General features: G+C 35.9%; 1 protein-coding gene across 2 annotated transcripts in view; it reads left to right on the forward strand.

Moving 5' to 3' along the window:
* LOC110375504 (lysophosphatidylcholine acyltransferase) overlaps window positions 1-24282 on the forward strand; it is a 31483-nt gene extending 7201 nt beyond the window's left edge. The window contains exons 3-11 of one of the 2 annotated variants that reach the window (XM_064037024.1): window positions 3793-4019; window positions 15661-15773; window positions 16116-16270; window positions 17004-17141; window positions 19062-19187; window positions 20631-20772; window positions 21234-21335; window positions 22199-22340; window positions 22620-24282. In XM_064037024.1, the coding sequence (XP_063893094.1) occupies window positions 3793-4019; window positions 15661-15773; window positions 16116-16270; window positions 17004-17141; window positions 19062-19187; window positions 20631-20772; window positions 21234-21335; window positions 22199-22340; window positions 22620-22708 (1234 nt within the window). In that variant the 3' untranslated portion in view covers window positions 22709-24282. Of the gene's footprint in view, window positions 1-3792; window positions 4020-9427; window positions 9640-15660; window positions 15774-16115; window positions 16271-17003; window positions 17142-19061; window positions 19188-20630; window positions 20773-21233; window positions 21336-22198; window positions 22341-22619 lie in introns of both variants that reach the window. The other variant, XM_064037025.1, reaches the window with a different exon arrangement.
* Window positions 24283-24860: the final 578 nt, after the last annotated feature.

Genomic DNA, 24860 nt, shown 5'->3' on the forward strand with positions numbered 1-24860 from the left:
TAAAAAAACCTAGTAATATAACCAAGTATAATATTCTCATTTTAGTCTTGCTAATTTTGTATTGGAAGAAAAAGGCCATTTTGAATACACATCAAAATATGACAATATTATACTTGGTAAATACCTACCTTGTAATACACGTTCAATTTATAAAGAACTAGGAAAAAAGCTTCTTCGTATTTCTGTACTTTTAGGCAAAAACATCGTGAAAAAAATAAACTGATGATATGCCTAATAATTACTCAAAAAATGAGTCATTTAAACTTCCACAACAATTATTATAGATGTTACATTCTTATCAAGTCACGAAAAAATCTTTTGTATCACAAACAAATGAAAGTAATTATTGCAACCCGTTATTAAAAAAAATGCTCTTATTACGATTCGGAGAGCAAAAAGTGCAAGTAAAAGTTATCATGGGACAAAAATGCAAAGTCATTCCTGCTCTGATTTTGGGTCCAGTTATTCGGTTGTATTACGATTCTTTGATAGATTTGTTTTGGTACGAATAAATGGAATTTAAACAAATTCGCACAGAATACAAGAAGATTACATACAATTGTGAGCTTAAACTCAGAGATGAGGATTCCCTAACAGCAGAACTTTGAGGTTTTATTTTCCAGAGATATAAGAGCATCGCTTTGCGACTTCAAAACTGTTAAATAGAGTTCTCCGCCAAAATATAAAAAAAAAGAAATATTGGCTCCACATTTGATTCAGTAAATCTCTAACATCTATGCTTCATGTCATGAGTCAAAAATGCAAATAGCGTTGGACCAAGACTAACGCTAGACACTGAGGTCATTAGCCTCTTTTTGAAAATTTGAATGCATCTATGGACCCAAAAATAGTAGTGGGGTCCACGGGTGGGGTCAAACTTTTCAATCAAACAAGATTTGAAACCCGTTCATAGCAATTTTGTACCGTTCAATAATTTAAAATTTTGAACACGAAAGTGCAACTCATTAAAAATGAGCACCCATTTTGTATAGGTATTTGGTTGCCTACCTAAATGAAGGGTTTATCCTTCAAGAAATAAGTTCGAACGACCTACGGAATATCATCAAATGTTGCAAAAGGTAATGTGCCTTTGACTAAGTATAAAAAAAATCGTCTTTCATCATCTCAAACCTTGACGGTCATCCGTTTGAGTGAACGTCAGTATTTCATTGTTTTAACAATAATGCAATAGTTAATGAGATAAGATTGTACAACCCAAATTTCGGTATCATCTTTATTTGTAATATGTACGTTATTTTGCTTTTTGTCGAAATAAAACATTAGGTACAAGGTGTTTAGAAGCTAATTAGTGTCTGCAATAGTTGGTGCTGCTATTCTACAACATACTATGAAGCTTATGTTTGGCCAGCGGTGAAGAACTCTTATACATACTATTTATTAATTGAAACGCAGGTTCTACCTAGTTTAAGCAAATTAAACATAAGCACCTAAATGAAGTTCATAAACGATTTATTTATATAAAAACATAACATTCAAGACAGGTAAAAATATATTATTTTTTGCTACAAAAGACCTTAAAACGACTTATCTTTAGGGTTGAGGTCAAGTTAATATTAATACTCGTAAAAGTAATCGACCTTAAGTGACATAAGTACGTAACTGCCGTCTGAGGCCTTGAGGGAAATATAAGATTCCCTTCAACTCCCAATGGATCGTTTTGTGTCGTTCAAATCATTAGGCTTAAGTACATAATCATTTTTAGATTAAGTACATTATAGTCAGAAATAATCAGTATGGACATTACATAGTATAATCCTAAGTGGCAATCGGGTAAAAACAACGCGAACTTTCTTTTTTACGGAAATACTTAATTTTTCGTGCTGATGTAGTATTTCTTGGCTGGACACACAATTTCCCGTTTTGTGTCCGGACTAATCAGAAAAGATCTCACTATTAAATCAATGAGATAATATCTTAATAAGCTATTACTTTCTAACGTAACCGAACTGGTACAGAAACCTCACTACGTTTTGACATGAAGCCTTACGGCCTTTCCCAATATCCTACCTATCTGTCAATTTGCTTACTGAAGATTTGACATTACTTGTATGGGGCTAATGTCAAAATTATATCTCTAGTAACCATATATAAATTGATAGATAGTATATTAGGAACGGCCGTAACGCAAATCTTAAGTCTTTACCTTCGATAAGGTCATGCGAAATTGACATGGCCTTTATCGACACTTATGTAATCTGATTTCCGCATATGTGACGTACCTATTATATAATGGACCGTTGGGTGGGAGAGGCTCAAATTGGAACAGTCAAGCTATGATGGTAATGTTAGGCGCTTTAAATCTTTTCTTTGGTGGTTTAAGTACTTTTTTGAAAACTGTGTCAACAAGACTAAGATACAAACTCAAACTTATTTATTTTTGCAAATATGGGTACATGTGGATCTTAGGTATATTATTTAACAAAAGGAGCATTAACCACATCCTACCATAAGGCTTGCAAAATTAAACTATCTAATATATAAAAAAAAATAGACGTATATCCAAAGCAATTTTGATAAAATTACTGTATGCTTTTTCTGAATTAATACCAATAAATAAGTATTATATTATCTTTATTAGTCACAGTTTGTAAAGAGGTCTGTGCCCAGGTGTAGGATATTAAAAAGGCTGTTAGATCTAATCAAATTAATAGGCGTGATTCATGTGTTATTTGTAGGTTTATAATATCATTGATTATTTAGATAAAATAGTGATAAGATATTTTTGACACAGTGACTAAGGAAGCTACATATGACTAATTGTTTTTAAATACATGGTTTGATTAGGAAAGGCTTCATTTTTAACTTAATCATTCTAAATCAGTTTTACCTATTTACCTTTTACTTTGTAGAAATTAAAAAATATATGAAAATTTAAATGATATATGTCTATTAAAGTGAACATGACAAAATAAAATTGACTGACAATTTCATTTATTGGTAGAGATTTTAAAATGAACAACCAAAAATCTAGAACAATACAGCCAGTTTTATTTAAATCAAATAACGACAATATTCATTTAAAAGAATACATTATTATGTAAAACGAGCGGACTTTGCAAAACAGGCTAGACATGTTTTTGAACTCGAAATTCAAAAATAAAATGTAGACGCAAAGACTGCGTTGCTAGACTGATCCAGACGCCATTGAACTGTACGTACCATAGATTTTATTTTTTAACAATTTCAAAAAAGAGGAGGTTCTCTAGTCGTCTGTTTTTTATTTACTTATTCACCAACAGCTACAACTATTTTTACAGGATTCACCTATTGTATATGTAACTTATTTCTAATAAATAAATATTACCCATTTTTTAATGCGAACATCGTTAAAGTCTGTTTCGTCCGCATCGCGACCACACCTGTTTTCAAATGATGATAGATAAATGAATAATCAGCACTTTCACTTGGGTGAGATCGCTGCTTTCTCAAACAAACTGATTTTGTTCACATTATTTTACTAGTTAATTCTATGTTTTGATGAGACGGATAATGTGTAAGAATTGATAGTTCATTTACTAATAACGGTGATTTGTCATAACTGTCTTTGTAAAATGTGGTTCATCTAACCGGTTATATTGCAACAATAATTAATGACTTAGGCAAGTCCTGCATTTTGAACACTAACTTATTTTAGAATTTAAATTCTAAAGGTAATGGTGTTTAAGGTAAAACTTATAATTTTCGGTCTTAACGCATGTTTTTCCACAGGAGCATGAGGCCATCATACTAACATTTCCCAACTCCCTCACATAACAATATTTTGTTCCACAGCAAACTGCGCTTCTCAATCTTGTCGCTAATGCGGTTGGTGGTGGTGGCAGCTGGGTTCCACCGGGTGAAGGTGCTGGGGAAACACCACGTGCCCTCTAACTCAAGGGACGCACCGGTGGTGGTGATGGCGCCGCATTCGACCTTCTTCGACGCCATAGCTATCGTCTGCCTTGGAGCACCCAGCGTGGTGGCCAAAGCTGACACTGCAAGACTCCCGTTCATAGGACGTAGGTCTAATCGCATGATGCTTTGAGAAACGCTGTCTTTTTCTTTTGCTGTGTTATGCATGCTTGATGCTTTATATTTCTGTCTTTTTTATTCTGTGTTGTCACACTTGCACAATATTCTCCTTTCAGTGTTGCCAGTCGAAAATATTTAGAGCATGAATTAATATGCAGAATCATGTATTAGCCTTCACAGTGTTATTGAGCAATGGTCACAGCAAATTAGTGTACATTATGTGTTGTTCATATTTGTTTCCTTACTAAGTATTTATGGAGCTTGTTTGAATCTTAATGAAGAGCGGTGTATTGTTTTATTGTTTGTTACCTATAAGGCTCTGTGGTTTAGTCTATGTTTTGTAGATGTAGCACAATGGTACTAGCAAAAGTTTATGCACTGTAATTTTGGCACTGGACTTCTTTTTTGTAGTGATGAAACATTGATTCTGCTTATATTCGTGTAGAAGCTACAAGACTAACTACTGGAAGTAAATAAATATGCGGGCTTAATTTTGACATGTACGTAATTAGGTTTGCACCCTCTAAATGAGCAATGAAACAGTCCAGAATCAACTGCCAGAAATATGCGACTAGCGTAGACTACTTCTCGAAAAATTTAATTTGTACTGCAAATGAACCGCAGTGTTCCGACATTTCGTGCATGGAATAACTGCAATGGAGTCACGTCAAAATGCTTTGAAATGCACTGTAATTTATGCTTACTTCATATACTCTTTTTATATGAAGTTACATGCACTATATGGCTTTAATGATGCAGCACTTTTTATTGTTGGAAGCCGACACTGACCACGTTGCGAAAAGGCTAGGTGGCTGATGATGAGATGAATTTTAGCTTAAAATAATAGTTAACTAAAATATTATCTTGTTTGTATGTAATATTCCTGAGAATATTCTGACATCAACATTAAAGAAAATTGCAACATTTGCATAGCTCCTAGTAATTTAGATGCTAATGATGATTTACATTAGCGATTTTCATTACTATTTCTTGTCCCTACATAAATTACCTATAGGTATTACTACTGTAACAAAAAATCAAATACTGGACCATACTAGTACTCAGCTGCATCATGGTTAGAGTGCAAGCCGACCCTAACATAGTTGGGACAAGGCTCGGGAGATTGTAAATATTGGACCACAAATGAGCTTAATACAGTTCAATATTAGGTACTGTTTCTAATAGCATGATTTAAATTTACCTGATTAACGAACAATATTTTACCTTCCTTCCTTAAAATTGTAGAATTTGATAGTAAAAACAATACATAGTTAGGTAATTCGTATATTGTTTCTTATTTGAAAACCCTGCGTGTTATGTTTTCCTTCTCAAATAGAGGTACTTACCTACAATTGAGGTCACAGCATTGACCATAGAGAACGTTCTATTTAGGACTGAAAAACTTAATATCTCGGGCCCCTGTCAAGATATAATTATGTTTTTTTTTCTCATTCCAAAAATATTTTAAGATCTCCTCGATAGGATGACGCCATATCAGACCTTTGCGTTAAAAATACATGGCCTATAAATAACGACTCTGTGCAAAATCGAAACGCTTTTAGCAAAAGTTATTTTTATAAACATATTTTTAATAAGAGATTTTTTGAATAGGTATATTTATGAATCCAGTTTGTTGGAAAAAGTGAAAAACAAGAGTACAAAACAGGTAGAATGTAGGCTTAATTTTTGAAAACATAAAAAACTTAATATCGTCTATCGATAAACAATTTTTGCCAAGAGGTCAATTCGGCCTTGAAATATTTTTTTCTGGTTTTGATTGATAAAACAAAAAGTTATAGGTATAAAGAGGGAAAAAATTCAAATCCTAAATCATTTGGCTTAAAAATGTATATAGGTATTTATTTATTTTAATGTAGGTACCTAATATAATTACACTTATTATATTTAAGTTATAAAAATGTCCTTAAAATGCGTGCAAGGTTAATTATGTAAATGTACAGACACTATACTCTTAGACCATTTATTAAAAAATGGCTGACTTTTAGCACATGGCGGCTGCGGTTGGTTAAATGGTCTAAGCCTTTATGTTCGTTTTTTCGGTCATCATCACTGCATTAATTTAGCTGTCCATCCGTGCTCACATATTGACACACCGTTACTTCACGTCAATGGAAGCCATAGATAGTACCTATTACTACCTGGCCATCGCATTTTGTTCCTTAGATTGGTTTCTTTATAATACCTACTATGTGTCAAACGGTTTTTGTAGAAATTGTTGAACTAGGTCCTTTTTTTTTAAACGATGATATGAAGGTCGGAATTCCGTTATAGGTGAAAAGAATCGATACTTCAATGAAAGTGGAATTTTGGATAACCTATTTATCTGCAATAAATTGCCCATACCTTAAATGTTATTATTCATTTAAGTATTATGATTATGCTACATTAATGAACTTAAAGTACCTTCTCTATTACGGTCTTAATAAGGGGCTTTTTGAGGGCGACTTGCTTCGGTGATCACATTTATCGCCTAGTTAACTTAATGAGTACCGTGGAAGCATCATTTAAAGAAAAGCATGCCTTTTAAAAGAAAATGAGCTCGACTACACATATGGGTAGTCATCAGCCAGATATTCTGACACCCAAGGGGTATTAATTTGCCCGGTTAACTGGATTGAGGAGGCCAGATAGGCAGTTGGTATATGTAAAACTTTGGTACTCAGCTGTATCCATTTACAACTGGATGCCGACCCCAACGTAGTTAGGAAAAAGCCTTGGCTTGGCAGTTGCTAACAAGTTCAACCAACCATCTCCCTTTTTAATGTTGTTTCAACGCTTGACGGATACAAGAGTATTTAGAAGAGATATTTTAATATATCTGGCCTTAATTGCATCCAACGAGCATCGGTGCAACTAGGCCTGAATGTACGTCAATGCAAAGATCAATGACTGCGCTAAAGTAAATGTGGTCTGCCGAAAAAAAAACGAAAACCGATATGACGCACATTGCTACTCTTCACGAGAGAAGAGAGCGTGGTGACCCACTCAAGTGGTGCTTCTCAGTGAAATAGAAGGTCTTTGTCCTGCAACGGAACACATAGATCGAAGTTATTTGAAACAAACCTGTTCGCCTACTTATTAGAAGCTAAAAAATAAGGATGGCGTGTAATCAATGTTACAATTGACGTCAGAGTTGAGAGTCAATGGGTTTGCGAGAAACGATCTTCGGTGCTGTGGTACGTGTGGTCTACTAATTTGATAGAAGTCGGTGATTCTGGAATTTATTACTATAATAAGGGATAGAGGCTTTAGATAGGGGCTTGTAAGACGAGGAAGTGGTGGTGGTCTAAAATCCACCTTATGTTTCTTTTGGAGCCCTTGTGGGCCGCAGCAACTTTTTCGGATAATCTTTAGCGAAAGAAATGAGAAGATGCCTGTGTCCTACTGTGGGATAGTGACTAGCGTTCAAAAATAAATAGTATGCATAGTAGGTAGGGGAAATAGTTATCTCGGAACCAATTATGTAACTTAGAAGTAGGAAATTCGGAGGCGTTATTTTTGAAAAAATAAAATTAGTTGTAGAGACTAGGACCACAGATTACCTAAGTATTTCTAACTAGAACAAACCAATCAGAACCAGATATAGCAAAAAGTGATGAAAAAGCCTACATATTTAATAATATAATATCTTTCAATAGTAATGCTCTTTACTCATAAAGGACTGTAGGTAGATCCTTTTGTCTCATATTTTTGAAACCCATTGCGGTCACGATTTTTCACTCATTCTAACCATAACTACTCATCATATTTATTTGCACATTAATATACATATCACAATATTATGGTAATATAACACAAATAGTAAAAAAAAGAAAGTTTTTAACATTATGATAACCATTTAAATGATTTTGGTACTACATTTTTTGTAAACTGCGTATAAAATTGCGAGTCCCGTTATTTTAGATGGAGAACCGACGTAAAGACGCGGCGCAAGCGCAGATATGATTTATAGCCTTCGTTTGTAATTATTATATTCACATTTTAGCTAATTATTAAGTGTTTGGTTATTTTTTATTGAAATACTAGCTGACCCGGCGAACTTCGTACCGCCTAGCCTTTTCCTTATTTACTCACCGTTTAGACCTACCCTGCACCACGACAAACATTTTAAAACCAAAATCAGCTCAATCGGCCAAGCCCTAGTCTGTTCTCCTCCGTGGCCCAGCCGTTCTCGAGTTTTAATCAGACTAACGAACAACAATTCATTTTTATTTATATAGATTAAGTCGCGCGGGTCAGTCAGCCGATCATAAGGTTAAGCAACGCTTGACGCGGTCTGTCCATGGATGGATTCTTCAGTGATTCGGATGGCACGAAAAACTGTAGGTCTCGGCAACCAGTCTTGCCTCGAGGTATCGGGTTGTCCGGGTAACTGGATTGAGGAGGTTAGATAGGCAGTCGCTACTTGTAAAACACTGGTACTCTAACGTAGTTGGGAAAAGGCTAGGCTGATGATGCCCCCTGCTGTGAATTTATCAAATGCTCTTGTTTTAAAATATTTGAAGGTGTTTATTTAATGCACATACATAGGTATGATATTTCAATTAAAGCAAATTGTTGACAAAACTATAAATTATAGTATGTAAGTTTTTTAAGCTGGCGGTTTTAAGCTCGCTTGCAATATGGCAAGAGCCTTATGCGGTATTTGACACATTATCTAACTAAATAACTGTAGTCAAACTTGTGTACATTCGTCTTTTTAATGTGACTAAACAAGTTATGTTAATGTCGTATAGCTGTATTTAGTGGACATTTTTTAAAGAGGTGTCAATGGTTTTTTAGTATTGGCAAATCTATTTTGTTATTTTTGCCGCTGCGGTCGTACTTTCGATTTCTAAGTTAACTGTTTTTCGGTGTTACCACGGAAACTAAAGTCATCCTGATTTTAACCGAATATTTAAGTCGAAAGTTGGTTTACAGTAGTTCTTAGATACGTGAGCAGACAAGCTCACTACAACCTCTAAAATCTATCGATCCAAGTTCCTTAGCCTCGAACCCTGTCAAAGTACGTGTATTAAAATAATAAAGTATAATAGCGTGCCTTCAGAACGTTCCTGCAATGTTCAAACTACCAATGAATAAGTTAAGGCAGGTCGCTCTGAATAATTCAGCCTGTATATACGAACAATATAACCATTCCTTTTTATTAGGACTGGGAAAAAACAATCTTGTACTTTTATTTTCGTATTCTATATCATAATGAAATTATTTTTTATACAATGCGGAATTACAGTCATTTTGATAAAACTGTCTACTTAATATTTAGCTGTGACCTTACAGCGATAACTTCAAATTCACAGATTCTGGGGTACCAACCAAATTGGCTTTCAAGACTGTCAGAACCTTATTTGACAATGCAATTTTATTTTTATAGGGCCCTGAAGCCGCTAATATGCTTCATCGGGAAAATGTCATACTTGGCTGGCGGGATGGCGATCACCATACGAGGCAAGCAGGCCAGTCGCAAAGAGGCGCCAATTCTGGTGGTTGCTCCACATTCATCATTTTTAGACAGCTGTATCGTGTATGCGACCAAGATGTCTTCCGTCATCGTCAGGAAAGAAAGCATGGACAATTATGTTGGAAGTACGTGGTTTTTTCTGGTGGTGGTTGGGTGGTTTGGGTTCGTGGTTGGTGCTGGGTTTTTTGGTGGTGGCTTACTCTGTCGGCTATTGCCTCAAAGTTGAGTTGATTCAATAACATCAAACAGAAATATATTTTTTAGGCAACGGTGTGCCAACTTTTATGGGTGTCTGGGTAAATCTAACGTTGTATTTTCTTCACCTTCATAAAGTTCCATTCACATACTATTTGATTTGGTATTCTAACCACAGAATGACTGAAACTGTTTTGTTTTAACCATAACTGAATTTCTATGCATGTGGGCACAATTGTAAGTCTGTATTGCTTATTATATTACCAATAGCGTGAATGAGAATTAGCATCTCATAAGCACTGGGAATTTATTACAAAGGAACAATATTGATGAAAGTTAATGTGTTAATCAAGTAATAAGTCAAAGTTAATGTTGAACATAAAGCTTTAGAAATAAAGTTTCATGAATCGTTAGTAAGTAATATTCATAGTCTTTGAGGAAATGGCTTTAAAGGTGGCCGATGTACCCAGGTCGGCTTCATTTTATCTTGCTATTCTTCCTATCAACAAAGTAATATTTGACGTGAAAAAGTGCTAATAGTTAGCTATTAATAATAAAATAAATATTTGATATACCTAGTGCTGCGAGCTGCCTATTACGCATAGACTATGTAGGTAATATCTGGAGAAAGTCGTGGTGGCCTAGTGGGTAAAGAACCAACTTCTCAAGTATGAGGGCGCAGGTTCGATTCCAGGTTACCAATGCAACTTTTCTAAGCTTGTATGTACTTTCTAAGTATATCTTAGACACCATTGACTGTGTTTCGGATGACACGTTAAACTGTAGGTCTCGATTGTCATTGAAAATCCTTGACAGTCGTTACGGGTAGTCAGAAGCCAGTAAGTCTGACCCCAGTCTAACCAAGGGGTATTGGGTTGCCCGGATAACTGGGTTGAGGAGGTCAGATAGGTAGTCGCTTCTTGTAAAGCACTGGTACTCAACTGAATCCTTTTCGACTGAAAGCCGACCCCAACATAGTTGGGAAAAAGGCACGGAGGATGATTATATGTAATATTTGGAAATAATGTGTAAGTTTGTCTGTTCGACCAATAGCTACACTGTATGTGCTATTGCTAAACAAAAGCGCATTAAACTTTTCAAAAAGCAAGCTTTAAATCGCTTGACAAACACCATGTTTTGAAAGCCGTAGCCTTTTGTGAAACATATGTTTTCACCGTGGCTTTGTTTGTGTTCACGTTCGAACTCCTACAATAGACGGAACGGATTTTTCTTTGCTATTCATATGTATAGCCTTTTGTTAGTGACCCCTTTAGATATGGTCTGATGCTGTGTTTGACTGTTTGTTTAAATGTCGTGGGTTAAGAGAGTAGACTGTGTGTAATTTATTTACAATCTTTGGTCTAGTAAGCGTAAAAGGTGATCGAGTGCATGATTAGGTTCTCGTTTTGTATGTTAAAAAAAAAACGATCCGAGAGTTTAATTTATTTATCAATGATTTCAATTTTTTACGTGAATATCAAAAAAAGTTGCTGAGCTTTTTTTGACGCTGTAGAAACAAACATAGATTAGACATAGCTTCGTCTTAGTAGGAAAACTATTTAAAACAATCTGTACTACTTACCGGTAATAATATTTATGAGGTCACCCGGTAGTGATGTACGATAAGATAATAGTCTTAGATGGCAGTTTCCACCGTTATCTATAAAATATATTTACATACAACAAACGTTATTCTGCTCTAGTAAATATAAAACATTTCTACTGAAAACCATAAACAAATGACGACGCAAGGCGATAAGATGATCGTATTTCTTGACATCTTCAGAATTAGAACTAATTATATTCATAGGCTATACACCTATATAGGTAATTTTAAATATTATATAGATCAGAGACGCTTATGAATGTCTCTTCGACAAAAAAGAGCCAAACTGATCATGAGAAGAAGATTTTCAGTCATTTCCTTTAGATTAACGTATTACTATTACCATTTTTTAAACATGAAGTTTAAAAAAATAAACTTTTAAGAAATTAATTCAAAGGTATAGGTAGCTCTCGCCAATTTCAATGGCGACTCGCTGCGAAATTCCGAGCACAAGTCAGGCCATTTTTGGCGAAAACATTAATATTCATAACTTAACTAGAAATTGTACTTTGACCCTGTAATTAGAGAGTTTGGAGTTTGGACTTTTCTACTCTTTTATTTTATACCTATCTAGGTACTACTAACTATCAATTTGACGTATCTCAAGTTATGTAACCCCGCGTGTAACGTAGGAAAAAGAGGTTAATAAACTTATCCACTTACGAAAGTAAAAAGTATGTGACGTAACACATGATACTTTTACTTTGATGTTGGTTAACGTTGGTCTTTGGTCAAGTTGAACTTACCTCAAGTTATGGTGGTATTGTCAGATATTAAAGACTTACTGTTTGCTACTACTAAAGTAACTGATATTCACATTAAAATATTATTATGTGGTTACTTAATTACCCGACTGCCAAAAGAGGTTATTTTGTCCTATAACACTTGCACAAGAGAGCTCGTAAATGACGGTATTCTCTCATCCTCTCATCCCGTTCGAGATAAAAAAAACCCAGGTAGGGACCTTACATACAAACTCACAAATTGTGCCTCTTTATAAAATTAGTATAAAGCATAAATACACGAGTAGCATGCTACTAGGGCTTCTTGACGCCTTTTACCTAGGTATTAGCTAAGTCTAGAACTGAAGGTCAGCTTGGCATGACCGTGTTTAATCTATAAAGAAGTATATTTTATCCATATTGTCTATTATAAACGCGAAAGGAACTTGTCTGTCACGTCTGGATATAGGCTATTTTTTATATTTATTTTTTATCAGGTGCGCTATGTCATTTCTCCGGGATGCAAATAAAGTTGCGAGTAACAGCTAAAAAATAAATAATATTACATGCATATAATAAATAATATTACATGGATAGGTACAAAATATACCCCTTCTTGGCTTTCGCGTAAAAAATAAAACACATCAAAAATTCTTTGCTGTTTAACTTCTTGTCTGCATAGTTACATATTTAATCCAATCAAAAAAGTAATTACATTCGTCTAGACACTTTTGGATGTGCTACTTCAAATTATAAGTAGCTATTATGTTACTGCTGTAATATGGAGAAAGTTGTAGTGTCCACATAATTGAGGATTATGAAATAGAAATTGATACCTGAAAAAACACTAGAAGAATTTATAGAAGCCCTTATCATATAGAGAGGAAATTGCGAAGGAAAATAGTTTTCGTATCAGTTTTAACGAATTCTATAGTTATAATTGTGTAGGTGTTAGCTAGTCTTCTTTCTGCCCTGTTCCCAAACCATTTGTGGTCAGCGCAATATGTTTTCCACTTTAATTTCTATCTATAAGTCGTCATACTGAGAACTACTCCTTTCTTATTCATGTTATCTTTCAGGCAATCAGTACTATTGGCTAGGTTTCGTGTATTTTTATTTAATTCAAAAGAAAATGTTTGATAGACATCAAGTACCTAAGTGCTTATAACTAATTTATAAAAATGCTAATCCTACAAGACCTTACTGTTAGGTTTTTAACCCATAGCGTGAGTTATAGTTGACTTTCTCAGAACAATAAAAGTTCATCGGCAATACTAGACTTTTATAAAAACTAATCTGAAATAATGAGCGATGGTCGCGTGTAACGGAGTCTATAAACTAGGTTCTATATCCAGTGAAATAAAATGTATGGAGTTTTACGATGACTAAGTCTTGGAACAGTCCTTTTCGATTTCGATTTCTTTTGTTTTTAGCTTGGGTTAAGTTAGGGATATTGTTTATTTGTTATTCTTGATCTATCTATACAATGTTTTCCTGCAAAGTCTGAACATCGGTGATTCAAATCAAAGCCTAGAATTCACAATAAATGACGCGACTGCGTTTAATGTAGTTTGACCCCCTTCTGTTTTAATTAATAGGGGACCTTAAGAGGAGAGGTGAGACCCACCAGAAGATCTATTTTACTAAAAATTACGTTGAGCACCTATAATCTTATCAAATAATAGCATGGGATGCAGAGCCAGAATGATCGGTGTCAAAAGACACTTTACTCTGGCAAAATAAACGTAGAACATATTTTTTGCAATGTAACGCATAGTATCTAACTGGGCATTATTGTGAACAAAACCAGCAATTACTAGATGCCGACAATGGTGTAATTAAGTAGGTTTGTAATTATTTATCGTAGATCACCGTTACATGAACTTTTGTGTATCTTTTGTAGGAGGATCCCTTAGATTGTGCTAACTAAAACAGTAGCTAGATTATTCATGACGGGTCAAGACGGGTGACACTTAAGTATAGTTGTAGCCAAACTTAATGGCGTTTCGCAACTAACTTCCGAACACAGGTACGCGCACGATGTTCAGAGGCGCCTTTCCTTATGGAATATGCAAGGCATGAACCATACACTTGCCACATAATATAGCCATTTGCTTGTCTTATATTAGCTGTTATAACTTCTTTAATAAGTATACATCTACATTATTTCTTTAAATTTATTATTTTTATAGAGACTATTTATAGGGAGGCATACAACTAAGAACCTTGGCGGAGGTACTTACTCAAATAATCTACAACAAATAAATGGGTAGGATATATAGACAAATGACTACTCTTTATTGTTTACAAACATGCCCAGGCCCTAATCCATACCACATAAATATTGTTTTACAGTACACTGTTCAAATAGGAAATCAAATAATTCTAAGAATGGTAAATATTACACTATGACCAGGAAGCTAGTCGTGTCATGGTTCAGTTGAATTCACCTTAATGTTGGCCCTGAATTATTTAGCTTTAAGTAAAAACTATGAATTTGTTATATTCAAGCCAATTTACCATGGTGTTTCCTATGGAACTCTGAAGTGTGGGTTTTAGACTAAATCCTGCACTAAAATGGTTCACAATGGGCTGTTGAATTGCATAGTTCGAACATCCGCATTTCGTAGTTATTACAATGCATCATTAAACTACAATATGAAAAGTTCCACTTGACAGGTTACATAATTCAGGCAGTCATATCCAAAGAAAGGTAATTCTTGGAAAGCCACAATGTTCAATCTCTGAACAGCAGGTAAGATACGATTCACACGCAGGCAATAAAACCGACTACATTATCTAGAAAAATGTACCGTACTAAGAAATATTAAGATACTAATCACAGCTGTAAACTAAGTTAGGCCTAGCCACCGTATCTGCTAATTGAGTAAAAGATAACCACAGGTTAGTCTAACTTTCTCCCGCTTTGCTTTTGTTCTTAACCTAAGAGAATGTAGCCAACTGCAACCGCCATGAGCACAAATCTCTATGTAACACAACAAATAATGACAGCTCAATGTTGCGTTTTCGATCACATCGTTTCTCACGCAAACGAAAACAAACACAGACATAAAATTGACACACACATTCATAAAAGATTATAAGAGGTTCTCTCGATTTTTTGGCGGAGGAGAAGATATGGCAATGGCGTCTCCAGTTGGTGAAATTCTCTTAGTAGCCAGTGTTGTCAGCACTAATATTTGTCTCTGCTTATTGTAAACGCTTCACTGGGCTCGGTAAGTATGGGAGAGAGCTGAGGTTACCTTCAGGGATCATTAAGTTTTATGGTGATAACTGCTCCCTTTATGTTTCTTTTGTGATCATAGAGAACAGATTTTTAAAGTTTGAAGGAAAAGAGGGAAATTATTGCACATTTTTTTCCCTATTTTTCAAATCTAATATACAAATACAAAAAGGGTTATTTTTGTAGAATTAATTGGTCCTAATGGAACTTTTAGAACAGAAAATTGCTTCAGGTCGATTACTCCGACCGAGATAAGGATCTCTAAATCGTCAGTTTCTATGTGTTAACTGTATTGTAACATACGTACCTACTTTTCTACCAAGACAAATTAAAAACAGTTGGTACTAAAAGGGTAAACATTTAATTTGTAATGTTTCAGAATTGATAAACTACACGCAACCTGTGTACGTATGGCGGGATGACCCCAACTCCAGACAGAATACCATCAAGGAGATCATTGAGAGAGCTACTTCTAAAGAGGACTGGCCTCAGGTATGCCTATTTATTTTCCGTAAAATGCTATGGGTAAGGCTTATAAGTTTATTAAGATCCAGAAGTAGGTACCCTTCTGATAATTATGATATGAGGCTGACGACGTTATATGACTTCAATTGCTATGTTAGAAACACGTCACAGAAATATTCCTCTAGTCCAGGTTGTTATGGGTAATACCTAAATAATTTCTTCATTCACATATTAATTTTGCAAGTTTATGGAAGAAAAGTTGTTATTTTTTTCTGATACAATGGGTGTAAATATTTTTTTCGATACAAAAATCTAACATGCATTTCTAATTTCTATAAATAAAATAATTTTGTAACATTCCTCTTTCAGGTCCTAATATTCCCAGAAGGGACATGCACGAACCGATCATGTTTGATTACGTTCAAGCCGGGCGGATTCTACCCGGGTGTGCCGGTACAGCCGGTCACCATCCGGTACCCGAACGCCAGGGATACCGTCACTTGGACCTGGGAGGGACCTGGCGCGTAAGTATATACTTACTTATACGACGTTCCTGGATCTGAATAGGACGTCCCCATCTCTCTCCCGTGGGACTAAGAGTACGAGAGAGTAAGAGAGTGGGGGTAAGAGGCGACTAAGGAAACCTAAAGGCCAGTACATAACATCTGCACTTTGGGCCACCCACACGGTGACGGGTAAATCACCTCAACAGCATTCCCAAAGAAGGTTGGTGTCAGGCAGGCGGCCGACCATAAAACTTAAGCCGAAACTTCTGCAGCATGAAAATAGAAGAGTATGGAAGGAGAAAACATGCTGCGCCGACCCCAAATAAAATTGGGATAAGGGCAGGAGGATGATGACCTACCTATTTCCTTGGCATAAGTGAAGTACATAGGTATAAGTATTTAGAGTAGCAGAAGAAAGCAAAGCCATATATTCTGGAGAAAATTGACAGTAATTAACTAAGATTTTGAACGCACTCTTTGATTTTTGAGAACACTAGACAGATTTTTTTGTACCACTATTTAGGTTCACTACACTGAGTGTTTAACCTAAGGTCGCGCAAGAAATTGTGGACCATGGTTCAAGGCCATGGATAGTGGCCACCCATCAGATTTTGGAAGTGCTTCGTATCTCCTTTCGTGTTTTTTTGGTGGTTCTTAAGAACTGTACAGCGATTTTTAAAGTTATAAAAATAACAACATACGTATGCAATTGTGTTCTTTATCGTAACAAATCTCTTTTAATCGTTTCCAGGTTAAAGCTGCTATGGCTGACACTAACCCAAGTGCACAGTTCCTGTGAGATCGAATTCCTGCCTGTGTACTATCCTAGTGAGGAAGAGAAGAGAGATCCCAAGTTATACGCCAGGAACGTTCGAGATGTTATGGCTAAGTACGTATTTATCTGTATTATCTACATCCCACCCAAAACAAAAATGTGAAAGACTGCCAAGTTCGATGATATGGGAATGCTTCGCCTATAAAAGAAGTGAGATCTGAATAAGTACCAAGTTCCATACACATACCTCAGTTAAAAATAGTTACTTTTTAATAATGTTACTTGGCAAGTTTTGACACACCTTGTTAAAAAAACTACTAAACGCAAGGAATCAAGTATTTAATTTTCTATTAAAACTTGCCAAGTAACATCATTAAAAAGTAACTATTTTTAACTGAGGTATGTGTATGGAACTTGGTACTTATTCAGATCTCACTTCTATTATAGGCGAAGCATTCCCATATCATCGAACTTGGCAGTCTTTCACATTTTTGTTTTGGGTGGGATTTCATTTATTTTTGTAAGGTTGTTTATTTTTTTTCTTTATGATTAAGTTAGTTAAGGAAATGTCTCATTTATACTATCTTTTAGATTTTTGAATATGCACTATGCTTCTTACAAAGAAGTGATCTAGAATAACTAAATGGACTAGATTTACCAACTGACTGACATGACATGTTATCATATATTATGTTCGTGGATCATAGTTACACATTCGTTATTATCGAAAGTGACTCACACTTGGCCGTTTTCAGATTTTTACTTTACTTTGACTCAAACCTTTGTAACGAATTTCAGATCGGTACGACCATTCGAAGATATATAAATATAGATAAATTTAGTTCGTTTTAGTTCCTTAGGGATATAAATTTACACCTTCCTTATTTTGAAACCGACTCACACTTGGCCATTTTCCGATTTTTTCCTTTACCTTGACATAAAGACCTACCTCCATGCCAAATTTCAAGTCAATACGACCATTGGAAGTGGTCTAGGTTTTTGATGAGTGAGTGAGTCAGTCAGTGAGTGTATAGTAAAAATAGCGATTTTCTGACGTCAATATCTCAAGACCTACAATAGGTATATTAATGAAATTTTGTATTTTAGATAAGTGAGGGGGTCTCAACAGATACTAGAAATTTGATATGCGTAAACAAAATAGATTTTGAGTTATAGGGGGGTCGAATTTGGCCCGAAATGGTTCGTGTAATATAACCCACGGCCGGTGTGTCGCTTTTTTTGCTCGAACTTGGCGGACACACTGCCGTGTGTCTAGATTATTGTTATAAGGACGAAAGATCATTATAAGAAGATATCAATCATCTTCTGACAGTTATATGTAGCTCTCATGTCAGTTTTCTCGCAGCACTATATTAAAACATTCAGTCTATGCCAGCGCACTATGAAAGTAATTATTAATCCCTTCAACATGCAGTAGTTCCCCAAGTAAGATTAATAGACAGTCTTCATCCTACTGTCCTTATTTAATTTTATTTATTTATTAGTTTATGTTATGTACACACACGGAACACAGACGAGGAGAAAAATATAACAAATAGTAAAAAGGTACAGCTTATTTCAAATAAAAGAAAGCCATACAGAAAGTCTATTTTATTTAGGGTAGTCGCAGCATGTTTTCTTCCATACTCTTCTATCTGCCGTTATCTCACAAGTCACATTAAGATTGCCGTGATTTTGAAAAAATATTTTAAGCAATGTCCCTACTTTGCAAAGCTCTGGGGGCACCAGTGCTGGATTACACATGCGATGATTGCCGACACTCTATATTACGTCCTTTTTTTTTAACGACCTCAAAAATCATCAAATGACCCCTCCCGCTGTGGGTTAGCAGCGAAGAGGGAGTGTCAGACTCTTACTGACTAAAAACCGTCGTGTTCCGTCATAGGCCTTTTATGTACCAGGGCCGCGGTAACTCTTTCGAACAACCCGCAGCCCCGGTCTATATTAAGTCCTTGAAATTGACACGGATGCAAATGAACAGCTTGTACATTACACAATGTCCCCCCCTTGCAGAGCTCTGGGTGTGCCGGTGTTGGACTACACGTACGACGACTGCCGCCTCATCGCCCGCGCCAAGCAGCTCGGCATCCCCGCCGCAGCCGCTGCTAGAGAAGTCAGCGAAATACGAGGATACCTCGGGTAATTTACTCTTCATACTATGCCCTTTCTAAATTATATAAAAAAAACGACTACCTGTATGACATGATTCATCATAATTATCATCCTCCTGCCCTTCATCATCCTCCGTTCCTTTTCCCAACTATGTTGGGGTCGGCTTCCAGTCTAACCGGATTCAGCTGAGTACCAGTGTTTTACAAGAAGCGACTGCCTATCTGACCTCCTCAACCCAGTTACCCGGGCAACCCGATACCCCTTGGTTAGACCGGTGTCAGACTTACTGGCTTCTGACTACCCGTATCTCAATACTAATACTAATAGGATAAGGGCAGCATCACGGAGAACAAAATGACTAGCTATTTTTTAACAGCATGCTTTCTTCTTCCGTACTCTCCGTCAGCCGTCATCTCACAAGTAACATTCTTTCTAGCCATGTACCTATATCATGATTATGGAATGCTAATAAATATTATTGAGTAAGTCATGTCATCATCATTCCTATATTTTTATCTCTATTTCTAATTTCTGACGGCCCAGCGTGACTTCTTGTTCCAAACTTTTACTGACATAATTTTCCAAGTAACACATTCTGGGCAAGTCACAGCTATAAACCCATATTCTTCTTCAGAAGAATAATAAAGATCGTTAATGTTCGATTTCTTGAAAGCGCGTGGGCTCACGCGTGTTGTAGTATAAATGAAAACACATAATATATTGTCATTGTATGACACGACGACTCTGCCAATACTGAGTGTTCCCGAGCTTACGCATCTATACAAGTATAGCATACTAGCTTTCGTGAAATAAAAACATCCTTACTAATATTATAAATCGGAAAGTGAGTTTGTTTGTTTGTTTGTTTGTTTGTTTGTTTGTTTGTTTGTTCCGCTTTCACGCCGTAACTACTGAACCGATTGCTTTGAAATTTTGCAGACGTAAAGTTAGAAGTCCGGATTAAATAATAGGGTACTTTTTATCCCGAAAAAAATAGATATTCCCGAGGGAAAACAAAAATATTGTTTGCTTGATGGATGGATTGTAGATGGCGCTGTGTGTCGTTTAAAACAAGGTAATATATTGCAAACGAATATAAACATGTAAATTTAGAAGCTAAATGATACGATAATGAATCCCCGAAAATGAGGAATTCCCGAGGGATGATGTACAATTTGTTTAATCGTCTAAACTGTTTTTTTTTACATCTACTTATATATTGCAAACGAATAACAACTAATCGTATCCAGCGTTACATCGCGCTTCTTAGATTTTTCCGTGGGAATGAGAAGTTTTCTTATAGTTGTGATTTATACCGCAATATAACCGAATTCCACGCGGGCGAAGCCGCGGGCGGAAAGCTAGTCTATAATAAAAGGGAATATAAGAAAATAAATCTGAAATCAGACCAATATACCTACACTTATAATTAAAGAAAATAACCTAAAAATCCTTATTCCCTGTCCCCAGGTTAGAACGTTCTCAACTGGAGCTGCATTTAGCAGCGCAAGGCCTGGCGGGCCGGGCCCGCTGGCTCGGCCCCGACGAGTTCAGCGCCAGGCTCGGAGTACGCGATCCTAGGGCACATCGCCTCTTTGATATATTTATGCAGGTCTGAGATTTTTTTAATAATTATTATTTATTTTCTCATAATTATTGTACGATGTAGGTAAAATATATTAGTTGAGTATGTAGGGACAGTATATAAAACAGTATAATGAACTACATAATAAGGGAGTACTTGAAGCTATTCACAAAAAAATACACAAGAAGATTACATAAAAGATTTATTGGGGTACTTACTACTTACTTGTAGAACTTAAAGAAGAATACAAGTAGTCCATAAGAGAGTATATATAGGGACAAGTTAGCATACCCACAGCGCGGCCAAAATACATTAGATCCACAACTACAATGACCATCTATGTCTAACGGATTCCACTACAAGGAAAAGACCTCATGGATCTCTTTCAACGCAAAATGAAAAATAAGATGTAGATACCTTTTTGGGAAATGCTTCTAATCCTAAGAATAAAACTCCAATACTTACTAGATTTTATTGTAAATTTCCAGCCTTCAAGTGGTCTGGTATACTTCCCTGACTACTTGCTCTGTGCCGCGTTCCTGTCGCTACAACATGCTCCGCTGTCGCAGTTACTGTCCATCGCTTTCAAGGTAAATATTACCACTATTATCAACTGTTTTCCAAGTACAAGTCCTACAGAGAGGTATGGGTAAGGCTGCCATCCGTCCGGGTTTCCCCGGATTTGTCCTCGTTTGGAGCCCGTCCGGGGGCCGTCCGGCGGATTTTGAAGAAGTGTCCGGGGAAAACCCGGACCATTGCGTGAAATAAAAAAAAAATATGTAAATGAGGTCTTGTTTTTTACTTATTATTTTCGGTCTCGTCCGGGGTTGGCGAAATTCGAGATGGCAGCCCTAGGTATGGGCATTGATTGTTGCTGGGGACTTTGTTGCGACACTTTTTCAAAAAGTGCTATTTTGTAGCCAAGTTGGAATAAATGATGTTGAATTTGATAACTTCACATGGTCGATACCACGTGATCTGCTCAGTACCTACGTGTCAGAGATCCCTGCCGTAGTTGGTAAGCACGGCTCAGTGGATTTTGATGAAACTTATGTAAGAATTGGCAACTTAGCTTCCACAAAAAAACATGCGAATTCAAAACGAACACTCGGACGCACATGAAGGTACACAATCATACACACACGTACACACACACAGAATCGCCAATATATTAAGAATCCTATTTTTGGAGAGCGGGTCTGTAATCTATGAGTTTGATGATGATTTGAATGCCCAATGTTGCTGTACCCTACCAGGGTCCACAAATGTACGTAGTCGTAAGTTTATTGTAACACCTTGACAAACTTGTGGAAAGCCAATAAATGTTATGAATGAATGAATGATCTTTACTAATCTTGGTAAGCATATATTTGGTTAAACATTTTGATTTAACTCTTTATTGATAGTAAGCATTGAACAGCCTGTATTTATGTGATATTCCCCAATGTATCAGCTATACGACGCTACGGGCTCGGGGCGGCTGACGGCGCCGCAGTTCGAGGAGGTGGCCACACGTTGCCTCGGACTGTGCCAGGAGGATGCACACAACACATTCCGACAGGCAGACCTGGACGAAAAGGGATATCTTACTTATGGTACGTACTAGCACAGCTGGCTCAACTCTCAAAATATATAAAAACATTCACTTCGGTCTGGGACCCGGCTGGAATCATGCGGGTCATACCACTCAAATTTCTTAAGCTCTTTCTTTTGCTCGAGATTCAATATCTGCACACGCAGCAAACAACGACTTTGCTCACTTGTAACACAAATAATTATTATTCTTTCATTTTGAAAAGAATAATGTAATAAAAAAAACTTTTCATAAAATTTACAAAATATATGTATGTCTTATAAAAAATATTATTTTTCAGATGAATTCATATCATACGCCCAGAAGAAAGCTGAGTTTGCATTTGTATTCGCGTGTGACGCAGCGCAGCAAAAGCCTAAAACTCAGTGATTGTCGCCCCTTCACATCCCCACCGTCTGCAGTCAAGTGCCCTAAAACGGAATGTGCCCTAAGATGACACGTGTGTAAATACGGACTGTGCCCTAAGAAGACACGTGCCCTTGAATGGTATATTTCCCCAAAAGGTACATGTCCTACACACGGGACGTCTCTGTAGCACGTGCCCTAAAACGGAATGTACCGAAACACGGAATGTGTCCTGGAATAATGCCTATCCAAATAAGGGTACAGTAAAAAAGAGGAAGAGAGGAATATCGAAAAATTTGACGAATTTTAACATAATGTTTTATTTCATTTGTGTGGATTTTGTTATAGATATTCGAATATTATGTAGCGTTTTGTAGCTAAGGCTACTTTTTGGAATTATTTTCGAAGTGAAATAATAATTATGATGCTACATTATAGGCCGACGAGTGATCTAAGCATAATTTTCACTATCCCCAAAAGGGTGTATACGTATAAAAATACTCAGATTATTTTATAAGTTCTTATTGTTAAAATATTTTATTTACATGACGTATTTGCTCATAAAATCGATTTATATCATTCGCTCATGTAGCCTAGTTCTTATGTAGACTTGCCTTATATACATTTATGTATATTTTAGTACACAATAGAATCAATCGATATTTGGCTAGTACGTAAAATGGGGTACTTGAAAAATGCAGATATGGGTATGTGAATGTAGAATAGAAAAAGTTTGGGGTGAATAATTACGTAGAATTTTATTTTTTTTGAAAACAATATCACGCTTATTTTTCTCTATGTAAAAAGCAACGAAAAATACTTGGATTATCCTAAAGAAAAAACCTTTTTCGACTACACATGCCAAATTGAATGGCCTGGCCAAAAAATACCTTGAACATTTCCAATTAATTAACCTGTACGTTTTTAGTAGTTATTCATCCTATACTTACTAAAATTACTTAGTACTACTTTCACCACCTCGAGACAACATATTTACCGAATATTTTACTTTTTCTGGTTAATATGCTATCTGGAAGTGACGGAAGGCTTTTAGTGATAAAACTATTTATTTGTGAATAGACTAGAGTTACGCCTTATTCCATAGTTTAGTTTGAATAAGTCAATTATTGGCGGTGTGTGTGTATTACAACATTTTTACGCTTAAGCTTAGAATTTGTCTACAGTGTACAGTTCACGGAAGATATTAGTGTACAGGTATAGTTCTTTATTTAAATATTTGTTTCATTCTTAAGTACTTTTTTTTAAACCTGTAATACATATGTAGATCGTGACAGTTTTCCACTTAATTTTATATGGATCAGTAAAAAGGTTTTTATAATTTTTGACGTCGACGTCTTCCGAGTCGAATTTATTTGACTAACTGATCATAAAATAATTAACCTTTTTCTAGATACTTGCCTGTACACAGAAGATTTCTAAGACTCCTTCATTTGGTATAAATATTGTAGATTTCATTCCTTTTATTATAACAGCAACAGCTTACGGTTGCATGATAAAATAAGATTTCATATATGTACCTACATATTTACCTTAAATTATTTTGAATTTTAACGGCATATTAGTCTTATTTAGTATAATTAGTGGTTAAACGAACTTACCTGTAAGTGAAGTTCTATCACAATTATGCGAAGGCTTCGTCCGAAGGGATTAGCAAATAATACTTGTAGTACCGCCTAGTGTACCATTCACGCACTTTATTTGAGGGTAGATAAAAAAAATAAAAAGTCACTTCTGTCACCGAGGTGGGAGTTCTCCTGTCACGCGTCATTTAGTTTAGAGAGGAAGCAAATAATTATTTCACGACTATGGGGGGTCCATGGACAACTGGGAGGGAGGGTTGCTAATCCCTTCGGACGAAGCCTTCGCATAATTGTGATAGAACTTCACTTACAGGTAAGTTCGTTTAACCACTAATTATACTCAGGCTTCGTCCTCGGGATTAGCAAATAATACTTGTAGACTTTTAGAGATTTAAGTGAAAAAATTAATTTGCTTTATTTAGACTTCTATAATCAATATTAACAACAATCAACTTTTATATGAGCAACAATCAAAGTTATTGACTAAGTGTTCTATTAACAATCGTCCTTGCAAAGGAATCATCTTCTATGGTATTAACATTACTTATGGTTCTATTATAGAACTGATAGAATGT

This window comes from Helicoverpa armigera, chromosome 11 (genome assembly GCF_030705265.1).
Source record: "Helicoverpa armigera isolate CAAS_96S chromosome 11, ASM3070526v1, whole genome shotgun sequence".
Lineage (NCBI taxonomy): Eukaryota > Metazoa > Arthropoda > Insecta > Lepidoptera > Noctuidae > Helicoverpa > Helicoverpa armigera.